The sequence below is a fragment of the Notothenia rossii genome, assembly GCF_949606895.1.
Source record: "Notothenia rossii genome assembly, chromosome: 10".
Lineage (NCBI taxonomy): Eukaryota > Metazoa > Chordata > Actinopteri > Perciformes > Nototheniidae > Notothenia > Notothenia rossii.
The window spans coordinates 34,498,730-34,524,466 of NC_136908.1; the positions used below are offsets into that span (position 1 = coordinate 34,498,730).

Below are 25,737 nucleotides of genomic sequence, written 5' to 3' on the forward strand. Positions count from 1 at the left end.
AATTTAAATACCTAGATGTTTCAAGCACCACATATTTCGCACACTATAAAAGAACGTCTCCATATTTTCTCCATCACTTTAAATCTCACTGTTATTTAGAACCGTAGTAACTTTGGTGCCTGGACATATCTGCAATGTCGCCACTATCTGCTGGGGAATCTTGTTCATAGAGTTTGTACGTACAAAGCTGTACTTGTGGGTTAGTAGCCTGTGTCTAACAATCATTTTCAATAATTGTGCTCAGGTCACCGATCGGTTGTTCATAGCTTAACAGGGGGTGTTTCTGGTACAGACTAAAACATGGATCCAGTGTATTTAGAGATTCCCCTAATCTGTAAATCCCCATCACTTACATATCCCAATCACTTAAACCCATCTCATCATTTGATACAAGAACTGCATATAAGGGGGTGAATCATCTTGATTATAACCGCCTCTTGTTTGGGACCGAGTATTTCTAACTCCTCCTCTTGTTGCTCAGCTGATCTTTTGGCTCTGGGGATAAGTGAAAGTCTCTGAAACACAGCTGGAGTCTTGTTAGTGATGTGGGCATTCTATGCGTGAACTAATGGATCCATGTCTTACATAATATTGTACTCCCCTTCCAACCAGAAAGGTGCCAAGTGTAATGAGCACAATCAACAATGCTATTCCGACTCTTATCCCTAGGGGACCCCACAATTGGTTTGGCTTTGTTCTCATCTCTATTTAAACCTGGTTGTGTCCGTTACAGAATTTAAATAATGAGTACAAAAATAACATAACAAATTGGACTCTTTTTACAGATGTAAAACAAAAAATAGGTATTCACATTAATGTACAATCTATAAAAATCTATAGACAATTTGTCTTTTGAGCTGTTTCTATCTTTATCTTATTTCTATTTATTGTTTTGTTCCAGCTCTGTTAAATCAGTCCTAACTCCCAATAATGTTCTGGAAGTTGCCAGTGAAGGGTGACAATGTGTGAGGTGGTGTCAATTTGCTCCTTTTTCTTTACCTTTAAACCGGAGCGCGTGTGAAGTTTGTTACAACCTTTCACGCTTCCGTCCACCGGGGATCAGCCCACTGTCTTTTGTGAACTTTCACCCTCACCCAATCACCTGGCCGAACAGGAGTCTCTTCTGGTGTCTCGTCTGGTATCTCTGTAGTTTTCCTAGCCTGCTGTGTAGACAAAACTTGCATAATATTACTCAGAGTTCTGACATATTCATCCACTTCTATTTGTCTAATATCTCAAACTGGACCACTCCCTCCTTGGAGAAGGCCCGAGCTTCGGCATACCTCTTGTTGACTACATGTTATTATTTATTAACTACAACGTCACTGAAATCAACATCTCTGTATAATCATGACACTCCCTCCTTTGAGCATAAAATGCTCAATTAATATTGCAATGATTACCCTATTCTGAACAGGACATGTAAAACCCATAACGTTGCATTAAAGAAATATAACTTCTCCGTGTACCCACAAGGGGTACAAAAATATCGTATGATTTATGGTTTTCTGATGGTATAAATGCATATTCACTATAAAAAAAAATCAGCAATTAGCACTTCTAATAGTTTACTTGTTTCAATAATGGCTTTTGTCATGGTATTATGCATCATCGTTGCTGCGAAAAACAATACCCCTGGTGTCGCTAATGCGTCTCAATAATTCTAGGATTAGAGGATTGGTTGACACTGCTGAACTAACATATGATAAAATAATATTTCTCCAATGTGTGCTGGTTGATCATCAGCTGGATACAGTCCTCTTGTTTGCCATTGTTCCAACAGTTTCTCCATGGGGTTCCATGTTTTTTGTCTAAGATTTGGAGCTGTTATGGCATCTGATCTGATTTTTACCCTTTCCTTGATATCTGCAGTTGAGCCTGGCCCTGCGTCTAGTCTCAACTTAGTTTGTTTTGGTGACATGTTCTCTAATTATATATTAACCTATCAAAGATGAAGCACTAATCTTCTGACTAGCACCTTCGTTGCTGTTCGTCCGAACTTTACATTTTTTTTTTTTTGCTCAAAGTTTTATTATTTTTATAGATTTTTTTTTTTTTTTTTTTTTAAGTTTAAGGTAAAATATTAATAAAGTTAATAAATATATAAAAAATATGCAAAATTAAAATATGAAATGTTAAAATAAAGTTGTACCGTGTATGGTTTTGACTTTGAAATATGAATTTGGTTCAAAATCACAATGTTATGGTGTTTCCGCTATTTGGGTAATAATTCTGTACTACCACCAGAGTGCGCTATTTTAAATTCCAGCTTAATCCACTAGGGAATAGCTGTTTCAAAACTGACTCGTTTTTAACACAGGAGAAACTTAGTTTCCTCAAAAATATCTTTAAAATAGGAATTTACACTATGGTTAAACAACACAACACATAACCGCCAAAACACATTTGCAAAGAAGAATATTCACAATGCTATGGTGTTTCCGCTATTTGGGTAATAATTCTGTACTACCACCAGAGTGCGCTATTTTAAATTCCAGCTTAATCCACTAGGGAATAGCTGTTTCAAAACTGACTCGTTTTTAACAAAGGAGAAACTTAGTTTCCTCAAAAATATCTTTAAAATTGGAATTTACACTATGGTTAAACAACAGAGCACATAAGCGCCAAAACACATTTGCAAAGAAGAATATTCACAAAACCGCCAATACACATTTACCAGTAGAAGTACTTCCAATAGTTCTAACTCTAACAAGAAGTATGATGTTCTTTAGAAGATGGAATGCCTACCCTCAGTGTGTTAAAGCAAACAGAGTACTTCAATTAGCATTTCATGAAATGGTGACTGCCGTGTGGCTCACCGTGAACATGAGGTCAAGACAAGATGGCAACTGGTTTTCCAACCTTTGACCTGAAGAACAAAGGGATTTGAGAAAACACCTGGAGTTGAAATTGGTGAGGTGATATTTTGTCTAGTAAATTCAACACACAACACTGTAGTTTAAAATAACATTTCTATTTAGTTTACAATGATAAATGGGCCTCATACCCTTACGTCATAGCCCTCTACCCATGTACGTAAATGTTTTGACTTTAAGAGCCAGTATGGTCATTTCTTCTGTTTAAACACGCTATTTATGGGACAAATAGGACGCTAAGCAAACACAATTAGAAGAATATCGTCTATCTAACGCACGAATGTCGCACTTCCTGCCGTAATCCACAACGCAATGTCTTGAAAAACAGAATGGTGTAACCACTGAGAGCTTCAAACTACTCAGGCCTTTCCCTTGAAATAGGACTTTTTTAAAACAGCCTCACGCTGTTGTTACACAAAACACTCACTCCAATAACCTTAGCTTCAAACTTTGGCTGTGTCTTTGCCTCAAGCAGTCCCGACTGCTTAATGGCCTAAAACCATTCACGTAAAACGTAAAACGCCACAAAAGACACATATAGTGATTGGCCTCTAGCCGACATGTACTAACAGACAAACGAATAGCATGCAGGGTTAAATAGAAAAAAAGAAATTGAACTCACCCTGCCTGTAACAAAGCAACGCCACGTGGTAATGCTACCAATATTTATCAATTTAGGCTTGTTTTAACTTAAATTGCACAGCTATTTTCAGGATCCGCTGGCCGCCGTCAAACACACAGAACTAACATTGTCCTACATTAACTATTGAAGAATTCGATATAACAGGTTTCTCCATACCTAGTTGATTTGAGCTCTCTGTGTGCTGAACGGATGCCAGCGGGTCCAGCAAGCAGCCTGCTGTAGTCTCTCCCGGTTTTGCGAGATCCCTGGCTAGGTCGCCAATTGTTAAATGTGTTCTTTATTCTCGCGTCCAGGAGAGAAGCTTTAAAATGAGACTAAATGGAGTCTCTGAAAAGATTCAAATGGGATACTTTAATTAAAAAAGGCGCGGTTGTGTTACAGACAGAATATTGTTCCGTCAGACAAACAGCTGTGATCCGGTTCTCCTGAGCAAGAAGAAGACAGCGGATCTCTCCTCCGGCGCTGCTATATATATCCTCTGCTGGCTCCTCCCCGCCAGCCGGCTCACCTCGTCTCCAATGTCCGTTATTGCATTTAAACAGAGGATAGGTTCTTTTCACATTCAATATGCTTAACACGCCGTTTCTCCTCATATTCTCTTTCATCACTTTTCATTTAACACATTCTAAACGCTGTAATCAATACTCTAAACAATACTTCTCGGCTCGTTTGGTTGCCGGTCATTCCGGATGTTGTCACATGCTACTCTCGTCTGTAAACAATAATGTATTCAAATAAACTGTACTTTCATTTAATATTCAACATGGTAGTATCTCGACATCTATCGTTGTAGTGTTAAATCAGTAGGTTTCGGTTTTCACCACACCAAGTCATTTCGCTCCTCAATTCACCTCTTCAGGAAATCGTATATTAGCCACATGCTACATGCTAACCGTAGATGAAGGATTTTCAGAATAAAAGCTTAACTGCTTGTGCACAAGAATTTCTGGTTTTTCAGTATAAAAGAGCGTTTGAACTGACGGTATGTTTAAGCTACATTATACCATCAAAACATTGATTTTAATTTCTAACACCCCCCAAAATAAATGTATTATTATTATCCATATATCTCTTCATTTTGCTCTCAAAGTGCACCAGATGGATGCATCTAACTTCAATATTTAAAAACAAATCGTCCCAAAGACCCCTTCGGCGGGTCTTTGGCGCTTTTTTCTTTTTTCACGACACTGTGTCTCAGGGCATCTTAATATTTAAAAACCTATTAATTTGTTATACCAGGTTAACGGGAAGAATCTCAGCTAAATGACTATACGAACAATTTTTACCAAAACAAAACACAAGTCTCATAAGATTCAAGAAGCATCTAAATGACCCCTGAGCCAAAAATGCTAACACACTTTGGCACAGAACTCAAGATAAAGATACCCTTATTACTTATCGTAGCTGCACATACAAGATATCCGATTAAAGCTGAGACTCCACAGATTATATAGGTATAGTATCATCACTGAGTGATCCGAACTCGCGACAGGGGAAGCAAACACAGACATCACAACACGTAGCATTACGGAGGAAAAACGGGACATCGTCTCACCTTAGCTGTTATTCTGATCAAAAGTCGTGTTCAATGGCGTTAAAACGAGAAAAAACGCGGCTGAGGGTTAATCCATAGATTAATTGAATGTGTCTGTCACTTTGAAAAAAATATTTATAATCCATAATTCTATTTGTATGTAAATATCGGAGAGTAAAAGTTAGCTGCTAATGGTAGCCACCAGAGTTATCGCAACTTCCGGTTTTGGCTATGCGTCACTCTCACTCCTTATTTGGTATTGTGTGTGTGTATGTGGGAGTTCCCCTCGATTCCATTGGTTTTGACGATTATAAAGAGATGTCAATCATCAGAATCGGCCAAGGGGGGCCAGAGATATGGAAAATCCACCCAAATGACCCCAGAAGTGTTTTTGTTTTGCTAATTCTCTCTAAAAAGGTCAAATTTAATTTGTTTTGCATCAATCTTGATACAGGGTACTTATTATTTGTTTTGTAGTTTGGATTCCTAAAGCTTTTAGTCTACCATCCCATCATTCAAGGGTGGTTTTCACTATAAGTAATCTTTTTTTTTTGGACAGACACAATAATTAAAAAATATTTACTCTGTTCAATTGGAATTTACTTTAAAATAAAAACATCTATATTGATTCTGACACTTCTACATCCAACTCACAGATGTAAACCTTGTGAGCGGAGTTGCGGAGAAACTCAGCGACGTAAAACGCTGTTTGGGTAACAAGAAGGCACGTCAACGGTTACGTCATGATGCAAAACGATGATGCAATGACGCAATAATTCACCTTTGAACCTAATTTACACTATCTGTTCTTCTACGCACAAAATTATTTGATTTTATTCCGCCCGTTATTTTGCCGGTCTTCTCCTCCTGCATTGAACATCGCAGAAACTCCTTCAAACATCAAAACGTTCAGCTCGGTCGGGAATCGAGTGCTATTAGTTTTCTCATTCATAACTTTCATAATTCCAGAGATACATCCCATAATTCATCACATTTTTAACCATTGAAGTCAATGGTGAAAATCTTCAGACTTGAAAAATCTTCATGCGACTTCAACTGCTAACTGTTCCTTCATACTTTCACTCAGAAACCTCATTCCAACTTTAAAATGTTACACATGTTTCTGACATTATTCGTGTAACACAACCTTTAAATATGATTCTTACTTTTAGAGATATTAAACATTGTTCAGACCTTGGAAAAGAGGCTTTCTTCAGATGTTAACATTAACTAGAGTGCGTGATGTCATAGCTAGAGTGTAGGAAATCTTGAAATTTGCCTTCATATTTTTTTATAACTGCCATAATTCCCAAACCCTACATTCCTGACACATAATCTTTCATGACAAATGTAGGAAAGCATCTCGTAGCTTGAAAAATTACAAATAATTAAGCAAAAAATAATTAAACAAAATGCCTCTTGAGGGCATGAAGTGACAAAAACCTTCAACATGTCTCCATTCAAGCCCATTTTAATTTCAGGCTGATATATCCTCACGGCAGCAGCCGCACACCTTTAGTTAATCTGCTAAAAAGGCCACATTATTAACCCGAAAGTACATAAAAATTACACTTCAGATACTCAAGGTCCTTGAGATGCTTCAAGCTTTGACATTTCACCGATATCTGTTACGGTTCTTCAACAAAACGTTCACATGTAACAGGTTTATCTCTCATTCAGAACAATGGAAACCTTTGATCTCTGCACACGTCGTTAGCTCAAATATAAACACCTGTGTCATGGAACACGATGATGTCATCACTCCAACTGACATGCTCAAAGCAGCAGACTTCAGATAAAGGTTAATGGTCCTGCCCTCAACAGCTCTACGTCAATTATGGGGTGTCATCATATGCCGTTTCCATGGAAGATCAAGAGGGCGATCAAGAGAAGAGAGAGAGGGTGATCAAGAGAAGAGACAGAGAGGGCGATCAAGAGAAGAGAGAGAGGTTGATAGACGAGTGAGAGGGGGATCAAGAGAAGAGAGAGGGTGATCAAGAGAAGAGAGAGAGGGCGATCAAGAGAAGAGAGAGGGTGATCAAGAGAAGAGAGAGAGGGCGAGCAAGAGAAGAGAGAGAGAAGAGAGAGAGGGTGATCAAGAGAAGAGAGAGAAGAGAAGAGAAGAGAGAGAGTGAGTCAAACTAAAGTGGAGACATGGCAGAAACCCATAGAGTGAAGTGTTCTCCTGTGAGATGGCAATCAAGAGAAGAGTGAGATGGTAATCAAGGGAAGAGAGAGAGGGCGATCAAGAGGAGAGAGAGAGGGTGATAGAAGAGTGAGAGGGTGATCAAGAGAAGAGAGAGGGCGATCAAGAGAAGAGAGAGGGTGATAGAAGAGTGAGAGGGTGATCACGATCAAGAGAAGAGAGAGAGTAATATAACCTCCTCATGTAATTTATAACTCCTATGAAAATGTTCAAAAAGTGCTCAAACTTCACATGTGTTTTAAGAGTCCAGCCGTGAAGACATCTACGGGACAGTTTTGAGATTTCTTCAAATGCCGTTGCCATGGCAACACAATGCTCACCATGAAACACGGTTTTCTCATAACTTCAGTGAAAATGCTCCAAACGGCCCAAAACTTCACAGGTTTGGTAACGATGCAGCCATCAACGCATCTAAGCGTATTATGGGGTGTCATCAAATGCCGTTGCATCATTGCAGTTCAAATATTCTGCTGCTTTTCCAAGCCTTTTTACTTTATTTTCTTCTCTCATCACACATTCAAGCCCCCAGTGTTCATGTATCATTTCAATCTAAATTCTTCACTTTCTTCTTACACATTACATTTCAGCATAGCAGTTCAGCGTCAGATTTTCAGCATAAAGCATTCCCACTAGCAATTTCTTCAGGAATTGCATTCTCTAGTTCACCTTTGAACCTGCATCTGTGACAATGAGTGGGCCAAAGAAAAGGAAAGTCGACATTGAGTGCCGAGTGTTTAATGAGGAGTGGACAGCTAAATATTTTTTCACCGATCTGCTACTGGCCCAGCCCGTCTGTCAAATTTAAAACTCATGAAATAGTGGCCCCCGAGCCAAAATGTTTGCCCACCCCTGCAGTAGAATGTTTAAAGGCATTTCACTTTCGTTAAACATTTTCAAAATAAAAAATAAGCATAAAGAGTAAATATGAACCGTAGAAAATGTTATATTGAGTATCAATTTAAAACTATAAACAATACACTGTAATAGACCAAATAAATAAAATAAATGTGCCATTTAATCATATATTTAAGTCTTCTTTATGGTGCTGATGTTACATCTTCTATATCACATAATGTATGTCAATTTACAACATTTTTATATTTTTTACTCTACCTGTTATATATATTTAGCAACTTTAGGTTCATTGCACTATTTTACATGTTATTTCTATTTTGTATGTTGCATTGTTGAGGACTTCAGACTTTTATTGCTAACCACTATGCTATTACTACCATATGAAAAATAAAGCATTTGAATCTTTGCAGCCTTAGATTGAACAAATGTACCCGGTAAATACTTAACTCAGTTTGTGCTATTCTGCAAGGAGCTGAATCTGTCATTGAAGAAGATTGAACTTATTGTCATTACGTAGTAGGCCTACAGGTATTATGTAACGAAATGGTTTATCGGCATTTGACCCATCCTAGTGTTAGGAGCAGAGAACATTATTATTATCTTTTTATTAATATGGTTTTATTATTATCCGAAAGTAAGTTAATCTAGATGACTCAAAAGTATAATTGCCTGTATTAAAAAAAAAACGTCACAAAAGAAACAAACAGGTGCTTGTTACTCTGTTTGACAGAATGAGCACCCCTCCCTTCATTCATTGCATGGAATGGGCGCCTGAGCAATGGAGCAAGCAGAGCAGGTGAATCCCCACAATTGACCTTGGGGGAGCAAACGTGTGCTTTTGCACCCCCACTTTTTGATCATATGAAAAATATGATATGTCCCCGCCAATATATCACTGTAAACATAAGTATGTAATTTCAATCGAATTAATAATATGCAATGAAAGAACTTGTGCTGATTATAGACACTTAATAGCGAGTTTTTAAGTTTCCAAAGATTGTGATCCCCCCCCGCATTTCGCTCACAATGGTTTGATCAACTGCCTCCCACCCACAGCAGTCCTGATGCAGGTAGGCTGAGTGTAAATCACCGCGACCAGTCTGTCATTGGTGGCAGACCTTTTCAGTAAGTTGTTCAAACAATGAAATTGCTAGCTAGCTAGTAACATCAACCAATGTGTGTGTTTGACTAGCTAGCTACCTGGTAGATCGAAGCCAATTAGAGTTTGAGTTTATTAGGATCCCCATTAGCTGTTGCATGACAACAACTAGTCTTCCTGGGGTCCACACAAAACATAAAACATTACATTCGACAAGACTTTTACAGAACAGTAAAAAAAAAAAAAAACGGATTTCCGAAGTCCATTTTCCTTCAAGCATTGACTTTCATATTTTCCATCATATACCACTTATTTTCTGATTTCATTTAATTGGAAAGAAAATAATGATAATGATAATAAAATATGAATAAAGTACTTATATATATCTGCATTTACAGATGCCAGCCTTCAATTCTCTTAAGGTACAACTACCTGAAATGAAAATAAAAGAAGAATGAATTATAGAATGATAGAAGATAATATGATAGAAGCCCATCTCCTACTGTAACTAACCTGCACACTGTGTGTGTGTGTGTGTGTGTGTGTGTGTGTGTGTGTGTGTGTGTGTGTGTGTGTGTGTGTGCGTGTGTGGGTGTGTGTGTGTGTGTGTGTGTGTGTGTGTGTGTGTGTGTGTGTGTGTGTGTGTGTGTGTGTGTGTGTGTGTGTGTGTGTGTGTAGCCAGCCAACCAGGTAGAACAGAAAAAGAAAATAAATAATCATGTATTCAACCCAGTTCAGTGTATTCATACGTGTATTGCTCTCCTGTGTAGAATGATGTGGTGGTGACAGTGCAGACTCAGGGAGGAGGCAGAGAAGGAGAAAAAGAGACACAAGAGTTACAGGTAATGGAAATATTAGTCAGCTTAAAGTGTAGGATAACATAACAAATTAAGACACGAATACTTGGATAATATATTCCCCCCTCTCTCCCTTTCTTTACAGAGTAGCATAAATATTGTGTATTCAAACCAGTTCAGTGTACTCATAAGTGTATTGCTCTCCTTAATGTAGAATGATGTGGTGACTGTGCAGACTCAGGGAGGAGGCAGAGGAAGTGAGAAAGAGACCCAAGAGTTACAGGTAATGGGATATCAGACAGCTTAAAGTGTAGGATAACATCCCTAGTCAAAAAATGCTATAGGAATCTCTATACGTTTTTGGAACCCTATAGGAATCCTTTAGGATCCCATAGGATTTTGAGACAGTTCTGTGCTCTATATTGCAGGAAATTGCACGTACAGGTGTTCATTAAATTAAAAAAATTCTGCCATGGAGGTGGTCGTGCCTGACCCACTCCAACCCACCCCTTGCCTGCCAGTTACTAATCTTCCACCACCACTTTCAACTATAACTAGGCGGCACAGCAGCGCACCAGCAGCTTTCAGCTTGAACAGACTGACAGGAAAATGTCCTCTACAGCTCATGAATCAGGAGCTCAGAAACGAAAGAAAAAACATCAGCAAGAGGAAAATAATAAAAGAGGTCGACAGCTAGTCACCATGTATTTTCACAAGAAAGGTATTTATTCACAGAACTTGTTTTGAAGCCCATAACAGCTTGGCCAACATTTTGTGGCTGACGTTAGCTACCTGTTGCTATCAAAAATTAGATGAGTGTAGATGAGCCCAGTGAATTTGTATCCAGCAGCTATGCCCTTTTGCTATGGCCAGATAACCTAACCTGTATAATTTACATGCTAATCACATCTGCTCTAATGCAAAGATGCGGCTTCAGGATCAGTACCCCTTCCCTCAGGCCAGCTCCCAGTTGAAGGAGAGGGAGGTAAAGCAGCAGGGCTTGGGGTTAACAAACAGATTTTAAATATGCTTACCATGCATTGAATACAACTTTAGGTAATATTCACATTTAGTTACTCTAGTTCTTCCAGTAATTGCAATACCATTGACCACTGGCACATTATATTGAGGTTGTTACAGTAGCTATAGCTAGATTTGAGCAATTGGAAAATATCTATACAAATGATTATTATTATTATTATTGTTATTATTATTATTATAACAATTAAGAGATAGCTCGAGCTGTACTGTGTTATTACTATTATAGGGCATTTTATAAATTATGTACACTATGGATACTCTAGAGCCAGGGCCCTCGAGCAAGGCAGCCAACGAGGAGAGCAGAGGTGAAGAGTCAGAAGTACCAGTACAAGAAAAGGTTGAGGACTATGAAAGCAGCACAGATGAGGAGGAAGCAGCTATGGACAGTCAATGTCAGGGACAAAGTGAGGCTCCGACACAGGATGCCACAGATACTGAGCCACCTGTAGTGGACTCTGAGGTAGAAGATCTGCTATCACTTGACCCAGGGTTGTTCCCAGCTAGGATGATTGACAAGGACAGGGCAACTATTGTAAAGAAATTAGCAATGCGAGAAACAGATCAAGAATTTCCACATGATTCAAAGGGAAAGAGATTTCCAGATTACTTGAAATACACCAAAGCAGATAAGGGTAGGGGAAAAGTGAAAAGGGACTGGTTGATTCACAGTGAAAGTGCAAATGCACTGTTCTGCATACCATGTGTTCTTTTCTCCAAGGAGCAAAAAATACCCTCTCTTAGTGCTTTGAGCACCTACCTGGTGTCATTGAAGCCCTTGCTGCCATACTGAGCTCATGCAGTCTCACAGGGGAGGCCAGATCTGAAGCTGTTGGTCTGAGGAACTACCTCATGTCATTTGATGCCATTGTCCTTCTCACCATTTGGGTGAAAGTATTGCAATCTATTGATGAAAGAAATGTGATACTCCAGTCAGGGAAAATCTCAATAGAGGTGGAGGCAGGTAATGTTGCTGCACTAAGAGATGAGATGCAGAATCTCAGAAATGGATGGGATGCTATTCTGTCTGAGGCATCAATGGTAGCTAAGGAAATGGAGGTTCCACCTCATTTCAAAAAAGAACTTTGCCGTGAGAGGAGGAGGAAGAGGTTTCATGATGAAACTGCTGAAGGAACAGGTCAGGAGGATAGGCCAGAAACAACATTCCGTAACACTGTGTTTTTCACTGCCATGGACCAGATCATAAGTGACTTGGACACTCGGTTCCAAACAACAGAAAATATTGTTGAAGAATTTGCTGCCATACTTAAAATTGGGAAGTTGAGTGACAGTGTCATGGCTTCTGTGTGTCAGCCACTGAGGGAGAAATACTCACAGGATCTCACAGATCAGTTTGAGAGTGAGATAAGGCATCTCAATAAAATATTTTCTGCCACTTTCCCCCCTGATTGTAGCTCTCTTGATCTACTGAATGCAATATACAAGATGAAACTCCAGAGCATTTTTGGAGACGTTTGCATTGCCCTCAGAATTTTCTTGACGCTCCCAGGTACCGTAGTGACCAGGGATACAAGATGTGTGACGTCGAGTGGCGTCGCATGTATGATAAATTCCCAAGCCATGAAACAAGTAGGAAACACAGGGACTGTTATTTGCGATGGAAACACCTACAGTGTTCGGTTATGACTGCATGTGGCGTTGATCATCAGTTGCAGAGAGAGCTACAGTCTGAAATTGAGAAAAACAAAGCTAGAGACTCCTTGATGTCACTCTGCTTTGGCAACGAGGAATTTAGCTTTCCGAGGTAAAACGCATGCTTTGGGCGATGTCCACAATGGAAATGTTGTAGGTACGCTAGAACTTATATCACGATATGATCCACTCTTGAAAGACCACTTAGACAAAATCAGGACATCCAAAAAAGGAAGCCAGCTAACTCATTATCTGAGCCCAGACATCCAGAACGAGTTTATTGAATTGTGTGGGGGAAAGGTTTTAAAAACCATTCTGACAGAAAGGGAGGATGCCATATACTATGGAATCATTTGTGATGCAACGCCTGACATTTCCCACACCGAGCAAAATGTTGTGCTCATAAGATCTGTACATTATAATGAAGAAACAGGTGAATGGGAGATCACTGAAAGATGTATTGAATTCAAAGATTTCAATGGAAAGACAGGATGTGAAATAGCAGGCATGATAGAGAGTGTGGTTCTGGATCTAGGGATAGACATTAGTGATTGCAGGTGGCAAGGGTATGATAATGGGGCGAATATGTCAGGGGTAATCAAGGGAGTCCAAGCCCAAATACTGAAAAAGAATAATCTTGCTACTTTCTCACCTTGTGCCTCCCACACGTTGAATCTGGTAGGCGTGCATGCTGCAGAATCGAGCCCTGAAGTGTCCAACTCTTTTGGTTACATTAACCACCTCTACACATTTGTAAGTGCCAGTCCATCTCGTTGGTCTATATACAAAAAGAAAACAGGTTGCTCTGTACATAGGCTATCTGACACTCGCTGGAGTGCGAGAATTGATGCTGTGAAACTTGTAGCAAAGCACCTACCTGGTGTCATTGAAGCCCTTGCTGCCATACTGAGCTCATGCAGTCTCACAGGGGAGGCCAGATCTGAAGCTGTTGGTCTGAGGAACTACCTCATGTCATTTGATGCCATTGTCCTTCTCACCATTTGGGTGAAAGTATTGCAATCTATTGATGACAGAAATGTGATACTCCAGTCAGGGAAAATCTCAATAGAGGTGGAGGCAGGTAATGTTGCTGCACTAAGAGATGAGATGCAGACTCTCAGAAATGGATGGGATGCTATTCTGTCTGAGGCATCAATGGTAGCTAAGGAAATGGAGGTTCCACCTCATTTCAAAAAAGAACTTTGCCGTGAGAGGAGGAGGAAGAGGTTTCATGATGAAACTGCTGAAGGAACAGGTCAGGAGGATAGGCCAGAAACAACATTCCGTAACACTGTGTTTCTCACTGCCATGGACCAGATCATAAGTGACTTGGACACTCGGTTCCAAACAACAGCAAATATTGTTGAAGAATTTGCTGCCATACTTAAAATTGGGAAGTTGAGTGACAGTGTCATGGCTTCTGTGTGTCAGCCACTGAGGGAGAAATACTCACAGGATCTCACAGATCAGTTTGAGAGTGAGATAAGGCATCTCAATAAAATATTTTCTGCCACTTTCCCCCCTGATTGTAGCTCTCTTGATCTACTGAATGCAATATACAAGATGGAACTCCAGAGCATTTTTGGAGACGTTTGCATTGCCCTCAGAATTTTCTTGACGCTCCCAGTTACCATAGCTGGTGGTGAAAGATCATTTAGTAAGTTGAAACTTATCAAGAGCTATTTAAGATCTACCATGTCGCAAGAGAGGTTGAACAGCCTTGCAATGTTATCGATTGAAAGCAAGCTGGCTCTGTCACTTGATTTCAAAGAGCTCGTAAAAGATTTTGCCACCAAGAAGGTCCGGCGATTGGCGTTCGGGATTTAGGGATAAAAATCCAGTCTATGACAGGATTGTGGGATGTTTCCCTATAGTAAGCTGACAGGCTACAGCCGACATTGTGAACAATTACTATCTGATGCATAGTCCTCTAGCACTACATCTTTCATTGTTTGCTCTAAGTGTGTTCATGTCCTGAGAGTTTATTGTTTTATAATTGTGTTCAAATCTTCAGTTAATTTATACTTTTGTCCTTGTGTTGTTCAAATCTTAATTTAATAAGTCAAAGAATGTTGAGATTTTTTGTTTGTTCATTCCTGTATTGGGTGTAATTTTCAATTAAATAGACAGAAGATAAAGTTGATAGTCAGTGCATGTTGATTTCTTGCAGTCCATTACAGTTCATTAACTTCAACAGGGTTTTCGAGGTTGGGTTTCATCGTGTCGTTTAGGGGGTGGACGCAAGGTCAATACCCCACCAGTATCCAAGAATCCTGAATTGTCCCCACCAATAGCTCAACACTTGTCACTCGCGCCTCCCCGAATTACTTGCGCGTGTAACAGGTAGGGCTTTAGCACTCTGCTGAAAAAGGCAGCAACCCGGCCGCTTCAGCAAAAAAGCTAGTGCTCTGCCCGCGACAGTTCAAAATCTGCTTCGTAAAAGGTATATCCAAGCAGGGAACGATTGTATACTACAGAGCACATCAAAATGTAAGTGTCTGTCAACCTAATAGTGTGCTTGAGTAGACTATTTGTGTTGGAGATGGGATTACAGAGAGACAGGAAAAGTAACAGCTTTTGTATGTTGAGTATCAGAAAACATTGTCACAAGAATAGGGGAAAAATATGCCTACCTAGTGCGACTCAAGGTTCTTTGGTAGACTATTGCATTGGTCCATTCATTGAAGATGAACGCAATGCGACATCCTTTACTAGGCTCACCCACCAACAGTTCAGGTGCTGAACTGCTGATCCGAATGTATAGGTAAAAACCATATTATGCGTTTTCATCAATAAATAAATGGCCAAAAATATTTTTGCGTGCGCGCTAACGCGCACTCGCATGGATTGGGGGCCCACAAATAGATTCTTTCATGGGGCCCAGAATTTCCAGCTTCGCCCCTGCCTATGGACTTCGCCACCACCGCCCATCATTGTATTATTGACACACCTTCACCTAAAACACTGGGATATGTGGATATATTTCTGTAGGCTACACACTGTGAAGTCCTAAAGGATTCACAGCCTGCACTTTGCTTATGTTTAACTGATAAACTGTGCGGGCATGAATGTTATTTTGTCATTCTCATTCCTATCTAACCAAATGTGTGGAGATAGGAGCTGCAGCTGAGCCTGCTGACTTCACACTGTCCTTCAGCTCTGCAGAGGAACCATGCTGGAACCCTGTGGATTTTCTGTTTTAATTGTTCAGCTGTCTTTGGCAGCAACAATGCATGCTGGTAAGGTCATTACACTTTTAAACATATCTTCAGTTTTTATATGTGACGTTGTATTGAAGCGTATTATCCAAATGTCCAAACCTGTTACAAATACCTTGGTATCTGGCTTCATGTCAATAACCTGCTAAAAAAACTGAGGGTTAGGCTAGGTTTCTTTTACAGAAACAAGTCCTGTTTCTCACTTGAGGCCAGGAAAAGGCTAGTCACTGTGACCTTTTTACCTGTGCTGGACTATGGTGATCTGTTTTATATGAATGCACCGGCCAATTACCTGATCAAGTTAGATGCCACCTATCACAGTGCACTGAGATTTGTGACAAACTGTAAAGCATTAACCTATCATTGTACCCAGTATGCAAGGGCAGGTTTGCTTTCACTAACTGTACGGCGGCTCAATCACTGGTATCTTTTTATTTACAAAGCAATGTTAGGGAAACTTCCATCCTACATCTGCTCCCTGATCTCACGGCGTATTGTAAATGGCTACTGCCTGAGATCGAATGCTGTGGTTGTATTAAATGTGCCAACTGCTAGGACTGTCTTAGGGAATACAGCTTTTGGAACAGTCTGCAAAAGGAATGGAAGTTGAGCAGTTTGGTTCCATTACATGTTTTTAAAGCAAGGTTAGATGTTATCCAATCGGAAACTGTTGGTATCTGTAAATGCTACTAGCTATACAAACTGTAGTCAATGTAAATATGCCATATGATGTCCTCTTTGTTTTTCTGTCATGTTTGTATTCATGTTGGAACCTACTTGCAGCAGGTCATCATTGAAAAAGAGGTCAATGATCTCAATGGGTTTTCACCTGAATAAATAAAGGTTTTGAATTGAATTGAATGAGTCAAAAATAGTTAATTCTCCATATTCAGCAGTAGACTTACTTAGTAAAGCACAGGTTTAGTTTGAGCTATGCATCAGTGGAATATAGTGAATCAGAGATAATGATAATTATGACCAACAGACAGCTGCATTTTACACTTAGTGCCTGAAAAACAGAGGTAGGAGCGTCAGATAAACACTTTTATCAATGAGCCGTTTTCTCTTAACAGGTGGGGGTGTTCAGAGGACTCCATGGAGCGGGAATCTAGAGCGCAGGTGAGACAACACATGATAAATGAAGCGTCTGCTTTAATGTGATCAACATGACATGATTCAGTGGTTCCCAACCTTTTTCAGTCAGGCCGCCCTTGTGTAATTGGAAATATTTTCGAGCCCCCGGTTCCCACCGAGATTGGTAGAATTAATTGTATATAGTTGTACAAACATTACATTTTCTCTGCTAGTAATAACAAGACAAAAAGATCCAACTATAATTTTATATTTTATTATGGATTGAAAATGAACAAAAGTGCTTGTATTGGCAGATGTACTTTGCCACTGTGAAATAATGAGGCCTAATTGAAACAATTACAAGTACGGCTTATCGATCCGGTTCTTTAACCTGTTAAGCCCTGAGCTTGTTTTTCAGGTCTCAGGCTCGAAAATGACATTCCCAGAACAAATGACCATATCTTCCCTTCTAAAAGGGTTAAATTAATAATCTTTTTTCTCAAAGTAATGATAAACCTGTGAGTTGGATGTAGAAGAGTCAGAATCAATATAGATGTTTTTTATTTTAAAGAAAATTCAGATTGAAAACAGTTATTTTTTACTTATAGTGAAAACTACCCTTGGATGATGGTAAGGTAGACTAAAAGCTTTAGGAATCCAAAGTACAGCATATAATAAGTACCCTATATCAAGATTGATGCAAAACAAGTGACATTTGACCTTTTTAGAGAGTTTTAACAAAAACAAACTCCACCTCTGAGGTGATTTGGGTGGAAATGGGGGTTTTACCGTTTCTCTGGAACCCATTGGTCGATTTCGGTGATTGACATCTCTTTCTGACCGTTAGAGACAATAGAATCGAAGGGGAAATTCCCCACACACACAAAAGAAAAGGTGGGGGCTTCGCGCATGCAAGTTTGCATCAGAGTGAACCTATCTCTCGCTCTGACATCTGGAAATGGAAAAACAGGTTTATTGCTTATGGATTATCAGAAATCATTTTAAAGGGACATCCATATTAACCTATGGATTAACTTCAGCAGCGTTGTTATCGTTTTAATGCCATTGAAGACCACTTTTGACCAGACAACGACACAGGTAAGCAATGTTAGCGTTTTTTTAGCTACCTAGCGCCACATGTTTTGATGTCTGTTTTTGTTTATAAAGTCGCGAGTTCTAATCATGGAGTGATAATGTATGTACCCATCGATTCTGTGTCATCGCACGATGCAAATCGATGTGTTGGATGTGCAGAAAGGATAAATAATAAGGTTTTATGAGTGAGTTTCGGTGCAGTAATCTGTTAGTAATTTTCGCTCGTTGCTAATTCAAAGGCTCAGCGTTAGCATTGTGTTTTTTTTTTGTTGAAAAATAAATACAAGTTATCAGTTAGATGAGTTTTTTCCCGTTAGATGGATATAAAACATTCATAGTTTATTAAATGTTAAGATGCCCTCAGACACTGTTTCCTGCAAGATGTTGCGGGAGGGCCCCGGTACCGGGGTCTCTCGGGCTTAACAGGTTAACAGTATTTTTATAGCTTATTTTTGTTATTTTGCAGGGGAAAAACTAAACAAATTAGAAACAGAATTCATATTGATTAATTCTATGTATAGTGTGGATTATGGGCTGCTAGCACACATACAATACCTGCAGTGGTGGTAGTAAGTAGATTTACTCCAGTACTGTAATTATATTGAGGTACTTAAGTATTTCCACTTTTGCTTCATTGTAATTCTGCTCCTCTACAGTTCAGAGGTAAATTATGTACTTTTACTACATGTATTTAATACCTTTAGTTACTTTACAGATCTGGATGAATAATGTGAAATATAATCAACTCTTCAATCAGACTTTAGTTACTCCCTGTTCACTCACGACTGTGTGGCCACACACAGCTCCAACACCATCATGAAGTTTGTTGACGACATGACCGTCATCGGCCAGATCACAGACAGCGACGAGACGAGGTAGGAAAACTGACATCTTGGTGCCAGGAGAACAACCTCCATCTCAACGTCAGCAAAACAAAGGAGCTGATTGTGGATTACAGGAAGCAGCAGGGAGAGGGACACGCCCCCATCGCCATCAATGTCTGAGGACCACAGATGGAAATGAGCTATTAGCTATAATCTGGCATATTGCATCTCTTCTCTTTGCTGAGATTAATGTTTTTGTATGCATGGTCCTTCTATAAATAAATAAAAATACAAATGGGATTGTGCTGGAGAGAGTCAGCAGCTTCAGGTTCCTTGGGGTCCACATCACTGAGGACCTGACATGGAATCTTCACACCACCACCATCACCAAGAAAGCTCAACAGCATCTCTTCTTCCTCCGCAGGCTGAGGAGGTTCAACATGGATTCCAGGATACTCTGTAATTTCTACAGGTGCACCATAGAGAGTATCCTGACCTTCTACAGGTGCACCATAGAGAGTATCCTGACTGGCTGCATCACGGCCTGGTACGGCAGCTGCACCGCCCTTAATCGTAAGGCTTTACAGAGGGTGGTGAAAACTGCAGAGAACATCACCAGGACGGAGCTGCCATCCATGGAGGACCTTTACTCCCAGCGGCTCAGGAAGAAATCCCTCAGGATTATAAAAGACCCTCATCACCCCACCCACAAACTGTTCAATCTTCTGCCGTCTGGCAGGCGTTACCGCAGCATCCGGACAAAAACAACCAGATTCAGAGACAGCTTCATCCCGCAGGCAATAAGACTGTTAAACAACTGAACTGCTGAAACAATTTCATAACATTCATCTGCTACTTAGTAATTATTTATCTATTATCTAATATATCATTCCAATAACTTGGCCCCAGCAGCCATGGTTCCGGCTCCAGTTCCGGCCCATGCAGCCATGGTCCCGGCTCCAGTTCAGGTCCACGCAGCCATGGTTCCGGCTCCAGTACCGGCCCCAGCAGCCAAGGTTCCCAGCTCCAGTTTCGGTTCCAATACTGGCTCTCTGGCCGACGCCAGCTCCCCGTGTCCTGTCGGCGTACCGGCCGACTACAGCTCTTCGTCTCCTGTTGGCTCTCCCGCCGACGCCAGCTCCCCGTGCCCTGTCGGCGTACCGACCAACTTCAGCTCCCCGTCTCCTGTTGGCTCTCCGGCCAACGCTAACCCCGTGTCCTGTTGGCGTACCGGCCGACTAAAGTCCCATCTTCATCGGGTGTCTCGCCGACTCAAGCTCCTTCTCGAGTCCCCTCTCAAGTCCCTTCTTGAGTCCCCTCTTGAGTCCCTTTTCAAGTCACCTTTCAAGTCTCCTCTCGAGTCCCTTTTCAAGCCCCCTCTCGAGTCACTTTTCAAGTCCCTTCTCATGTCCCTTCTCTAATCCCAACTCCATGTCCTGTATCGTTGGGGGTTCCGCTGAGAGTCCTGCCAACTCCCTGTCCTGTGTCGTTGGGGGTTCCACTGAGGGTCCTGCCAACTCCATGTCTTGTATCGTTGGGGGTTCCGCTGAGGGTCCTGCCAACTCCATGTCCTGTGTCGTTGGGGGTTCCACTGAGGGTCCTGCCAACTCCATGTCCTGAATCGTTGGGGGTTCCGCTGAGGGTCGTGCTAACTCCATGTCCTGTGTTGTTGGGGGTTCCACTGAGAGTCCTGCCAACTCCATGTCCGGTTTTGTTGGGGGTTCTTCCGACACCTGCTCCGCCAGGTATCCTGCCAACACCATATCCTGTCCTGTTGGGGGTCCCGCCAACACCTGCCCCGCCGGATTTCCTGCCAACACCATGTCTTGTCCTGTTGGGGGTTCTGCCGACACCTGCTCCACCGGGTATCCTGCCAACACCATATCCTGTCCTGTTGGGGGTCTCGCCGACACCTGCTCCGCCAGATTTCCTGCCAACACCATGTCCTGTCCTGTTGGAGGTCCCATCGACACCAGCACTTGCTCCGTCCGGGTTCCCACTGACACCAGCCCATGTCCCGTCCAGGATTCCTGTTACGCCGTTGGCTCTGCTGGCTACGAACTCTGTTCTGCCGGGTGTCCTGCCGACACCAGATCCTATTCCGCCGGTGTTCCAGTCGGCCACAAATCCGGTCTGTCCTTGTGCCCGGCTCCCTGACTATGCCTGCCGCTGCCTTAGCCGCTTCTCTGCCTTTGCCTTGCCACCGGGCCGTCCGCCTGAGACTCCTTCCTGGTCCTCTGCCTTGCCACCTCCTGTTCCTCTGCCTTGCCCCCGGGTCGTCCGCCCGAGACCACCTCCTGTTCCTCTGCCTTGCCCCCGGGTCGTCCGCCCGAGACCCCTTCCTGGTCCTCTGCCGTGCCTCCGGGCTGTCAGCCCAAACCCGTCCTCCGGACCCCCTCCACCCGCCCTTTTGGAAGTGTTGGACTTTGTTTTGGACGTCTGGAATCCGTCACTTGAGGGGGTGGTTCTGTCACAATCATAGTTTTCTGTCACTATCTTAGTTGTCTGTCTTGTCATGATTTGATGTGGAAATTCTGTTCTCCCTGTGTCTTGTCTTCCTCCCTGTGTTTTCCCTCCTGTGTCTGATTATCTGATTGTGTTCCCCTGTTGCCCTTGTGTTTCTGCCTCCCCTGCCCAGCTGTGTCTTGTTCTGTGATTACCCTTCTTTGTATTTAGTCTTGTCTTCCCCTGTGTTCCATGTCGGTTCATTGTCTTTCCTGTCACTCTTCATGTTGTCACGGTCAGTTTTGTCTGGATGCTACCTCGTGTTACTTACTCTTTGGATTACCCCGTGTTACCTACTCTTTGGATTCATGGTTTTGTTAAAGTGGACCTATCATGCTATATTTGAAAAATATATTGTAGGTAGGCCTGTCGCAATAATCAATAAATAGACGTATCGTACGAGAAATAAAAATGGACTCGCTAACTTTTCTGAGCTCGATAAATTGCCGTTTACATGCGTGTTTGTTTACATAAAGATGTGACCAGCATTTTAGCCAGGCGCACTGTGTCTGCCGGCCCTGCGCGCTGTGAGGGGCGGGGCTCACACACAGCCCATGACACAGCCAGGTCAGGACACTCCACGTGCAGCGGTGTAGCAGCCAAATTAATAATATAGAGACAAGCAGGAGACAACGTGTGACTTTCTCGAGGGGAATTTGAAGTTAAATGGGATTCGTTGCAAAACCTAATACCACATCTCCGGCGTGGGAATATTTTGGATTTAAGCCAAATCAACAAGGAGAACCTACAGACTTGAATGAGCCGTGCGGTGTGTCACATTTGTTTTAAAAAGGTAGCAACAAAAGCTAGCAATACGACCAACCTTAAACTGCACTGTTGGTGTTCCTTGCTCGAAATGTTGGAAATACAGATTTGGATATGGCCTGTTGAGGCATCTGCGTCTTTGTATGGACAGTGGACTGTACACTTGATTGTTGTTTTAAGGAGGTTTTTTTTGCTTGTGAGACAATGTGTGCTCATATTTATTTATTTATATATATATATATATATATATATATGAGAGAGAGAGCTCTGTTTTCCAGCCTGAGTCTATTTAATTGGTTGCTTTGGTTGTGTGTGATTTTAATTACTTTGTTATAATTAAATGTATTTGTTTTATTTATTCTATATAATTAGATATATATATGTATATATAATATATTTGAATATTATTTGATGAGAGCCGGAGTGAAATGCAGAGTGTGGAGGCTCCCTCGCAGCCCTTTCGCCTCACGGGCAGCGGCAGCGAGGGCGATGGCGTGGCTCGTCACCATGACGACCACTACAGCACATCACTGGCAACAGGGCCACGGCAGCCTACCTCAATCGCCAGGGAGGAGTACGATCTGCGCAGCTTCTGAACGCAACCAGGCGGCTGCTGTTCTGGGCGCGCTCTCCATCAGAGCAATATATATTCCCGGCAAATTGAACCTAGGGATTCGCAGAGCGCAGGATCACCCCCCTCTGGGGGTAGAAGCGCTCGCACATCGGCCGTGGCCCAGGGTGCTGTTATACGTTTTCCCACCAGTTCCGCTGACCCCTCGGTTCCCGGACCGAGTGCGGGAGAAGCGGCTATCAGCGGTCCTGATATCCCCGGAGCGCACGGGAGCGTCCTGGTGTCCATGCTTACAGCGTACGCCACTTGGCCAGCTGATGGACAGATTGCTTGTGTTTCCGCGAAAATAGTTATGGGAAACGAGCATTGACCGCATCGAGCTCTGTAGATTAGATTTTCTCCACCGGCGGATCTCTGTGTGCACGACGCTGCAGCAGTGCAGCGAGTCTGTGAGCGAGATGCCCCGCCCCCCACACAGACGAGAGAGAGAGAGAGAGATTTTTTGGGGATTTTTCAAACCACTTTTATTCACAAAGCAAATAACCAAATAGACACATTGACACACATTGTCAGTTCAGACAACGACTGAAAATAAGATCCTCATTCTCCACAGAACACAAAGCATTTTTAAGGCACCACATGGCCTCAAATTCTCCCACATTTTTTGTTCAGCAAAAGTAACCGTAGTCCGCTTTCAGTCTTGCTTTAACCATCCGCTTGAAAATCGAAACTGCATCGGTATCCAATGATTCCGCGACTTCATTCCTCCTGCTGAGGTAAATGGCCATTTTAGCCTGCCCCAACAAAAAATTCAAAAGCTGACTTTTGCACTTTTGCTTCTGACTGTACCTACAACCCAAAATGAACATTGTCTTAGAAAAAACCACATTAAACAAAATCAACATCTGAGTGAGTAACTGAAAAAGAAAAAGGAGTCGACCACATTCCGTAAAACAATGAAAAATGGTTTCCCTCTGTACACAGAAAGGACAGGCGTCAGACACTGTAGGGTTGATAACTGAAACAAACGCATTTACGCACTTGTCATTTGGAGACTTCAGTCCGTCACAGTGAGCAGCGATCAGCGCTAGCTCTGACTGGCTGAGCTGCTGTTTCCAGCTCTGCAGCAGGAGGCTGACCACCCGGACTGACCTGAGGCTCAGACGTGAGGCCAGGCCTGCAGCGTTGTCCAGACGGAGGCCACACACCTCCACCACCTGGCCCAGCGTGAGGATCCTCTCCTCACAGAGTCTCTGTTGTAGAGAAGGTCCTACTCCGCACACAAACCGAGATCCACGGACCACCGGCTCTCTGAGGAGCCAGAACAGTGAGCCACAGCACTCTGGTCTCTCTTTTTTGAGTAGTCCCCACACCTTGAAGAGACCTCCATAGAAACCCGAGAGATTGTTCAGGCGTAATCCTTTCAGGTCCATTAGGAACAGCGACTCAGCCAGACCCAGCCAGACCCAGCCCACCACAGCGTTCCAATAAGGCCCGAGCTACGGGTCTCCAAACCAGGTCAGCAGGTCCAGTCAGGAACCTCTGGACGAACCGGAGCCTGAAAGCAGCCCCTCTGCTTTCCAGGTGAACCAGGCCATGTCCCCCCTCCTCCTTTGGCAGGAACAGGATGTTCTGAGGGACCCAGTGCATGCGGTCCCAGAAGAAGTCCACCATGAGAGCCTGCACCCTGGACAGCAGGTTTACGGGTGGGTCGGTGCATGCCAGCCGGTGAGCCACCATGGAGGAAACAAGGTTGTTTAAAATAAGAATACGCCCTTTAAAATAAAGTTTGAGAAGGATCCACTTCCACTTCTTTAACCGGCCTTTCTCTATAAGCCCGTCCCAGTTTTTCAAACAAAACGTGTCATCACCAAGATAAATACCCAGATACTTTACCCCTGCCCTTTTCCAACCAAGGCCCCCAGGTAACAACAAACTGTCAATACTGCCCTCTCCTACTGCTAAGGCCTCACTTTTCCCCCAGTTGACTCGAGCAGATGAGACTTTGCAAAAATTGCTCACAGTTTCAGTTAAAACATTGATGTCATCTTGTTTTTTAACAAAGACCATTGTGTCATCCGCATACGCAGACAATTTAAAAACATCCCTACAGCAGGGAAAAGAGAAACCCTGTAACTTTGACCTTAACCGGTGTTAAAAGGGCTCTATGGCCAGGGAGTAGAGCATCCCGGACAAAGAGCAGCCCTGTCGGACTCCTCTCTGAGCTTCAAAAGGAGCAAAAAAACTACCGTTTATCTTCAGTACACTCTCAATGTCACAAGACCTGGATCTTGGCTATGAGACCAGAGCTGAACCCAAAAGCTTCCAGCGTCTGTCACAAGTACTGGTGTTCAACTCGGTCAAAAGCCTTTTCTTGGTCTAGAGAAATCAGACCAAGCTCACAGCCCAATGAACCGGAGAGGTCCAAAACATCTCTAATTCGAGTCACGTTGTCAGTTATCAACCTGCTGGGTACACAGTACAGATGTAGCACTGAATTTCAGACTCCAGCTTACAGCTTCCTGCCTACGACCTGCCTAAGACCAGTATAGAGGAATGTTAAGCCCTCCCACTATTTTCCAAGAGGGCGTTGCCAGATTTTCAATTTCAGGTTTTAACCAGGAGATGGCGCTTCATTCACAAATACAGAAAGACAAGTTTTAATGGACTTTCAGTTGTGTTTTGAAGAGCATTTGAACACATCAATATTTTAGATCAACTAAAGTATATTTAATCTTGTAATTCAATAATATATAGTCTTTATATATTAAATAATCATAATTATAATGTAAATGTTTACATTACACTTCTTTATTTGTTATGCTCATACTTTTACCTTTACAATCGTTTGCTTTAATATGCAGTATATTTTTTGTATATTTTTGTGTTTGCTTCCTCCTGCTCCCTTTCGGACACATACTATATGATTTATTATTATTATTAATATGAAGATATTATTAAGATAAGATAAGATAAGATGTTAC

The 25,737-nt window shown here is 42.0% G+C and overlaps 1 protein-coding gene across 1 annotated transcript in view; it reads left to right on the plus strand.

Moving 5' to 3' along the window:
- LOC307021321 (uncharacterized protein) overlaps positions 1-25,737 on the plus strand; it is a 71,014-nt gene that overhangs the window by 14,473 nt on the left and 30,804 nt on the right. The window contains exons 2-5 of the mRNA XM_079653324.1: positions 9,984-10,055; positions 10,225-10,293; positions 15,819-15,940; positions 16,993-17,038. Of these exons, the coding sequence (XP_079509450.1) occupies positions 15,874-15,940; positions 16,993-17,038 (113 nt within the window). The 5' untranslated portion in view covers positions 9,984-10,055; positions 10,225-10,293; positions 15,819-15,873. The remainder of the gene's footprint in view (positions 1-9,983; positions 10,056-10,224; positions 10,294-15,818; positions 15,941-16,992; positions 17,039-25,737) is intronic.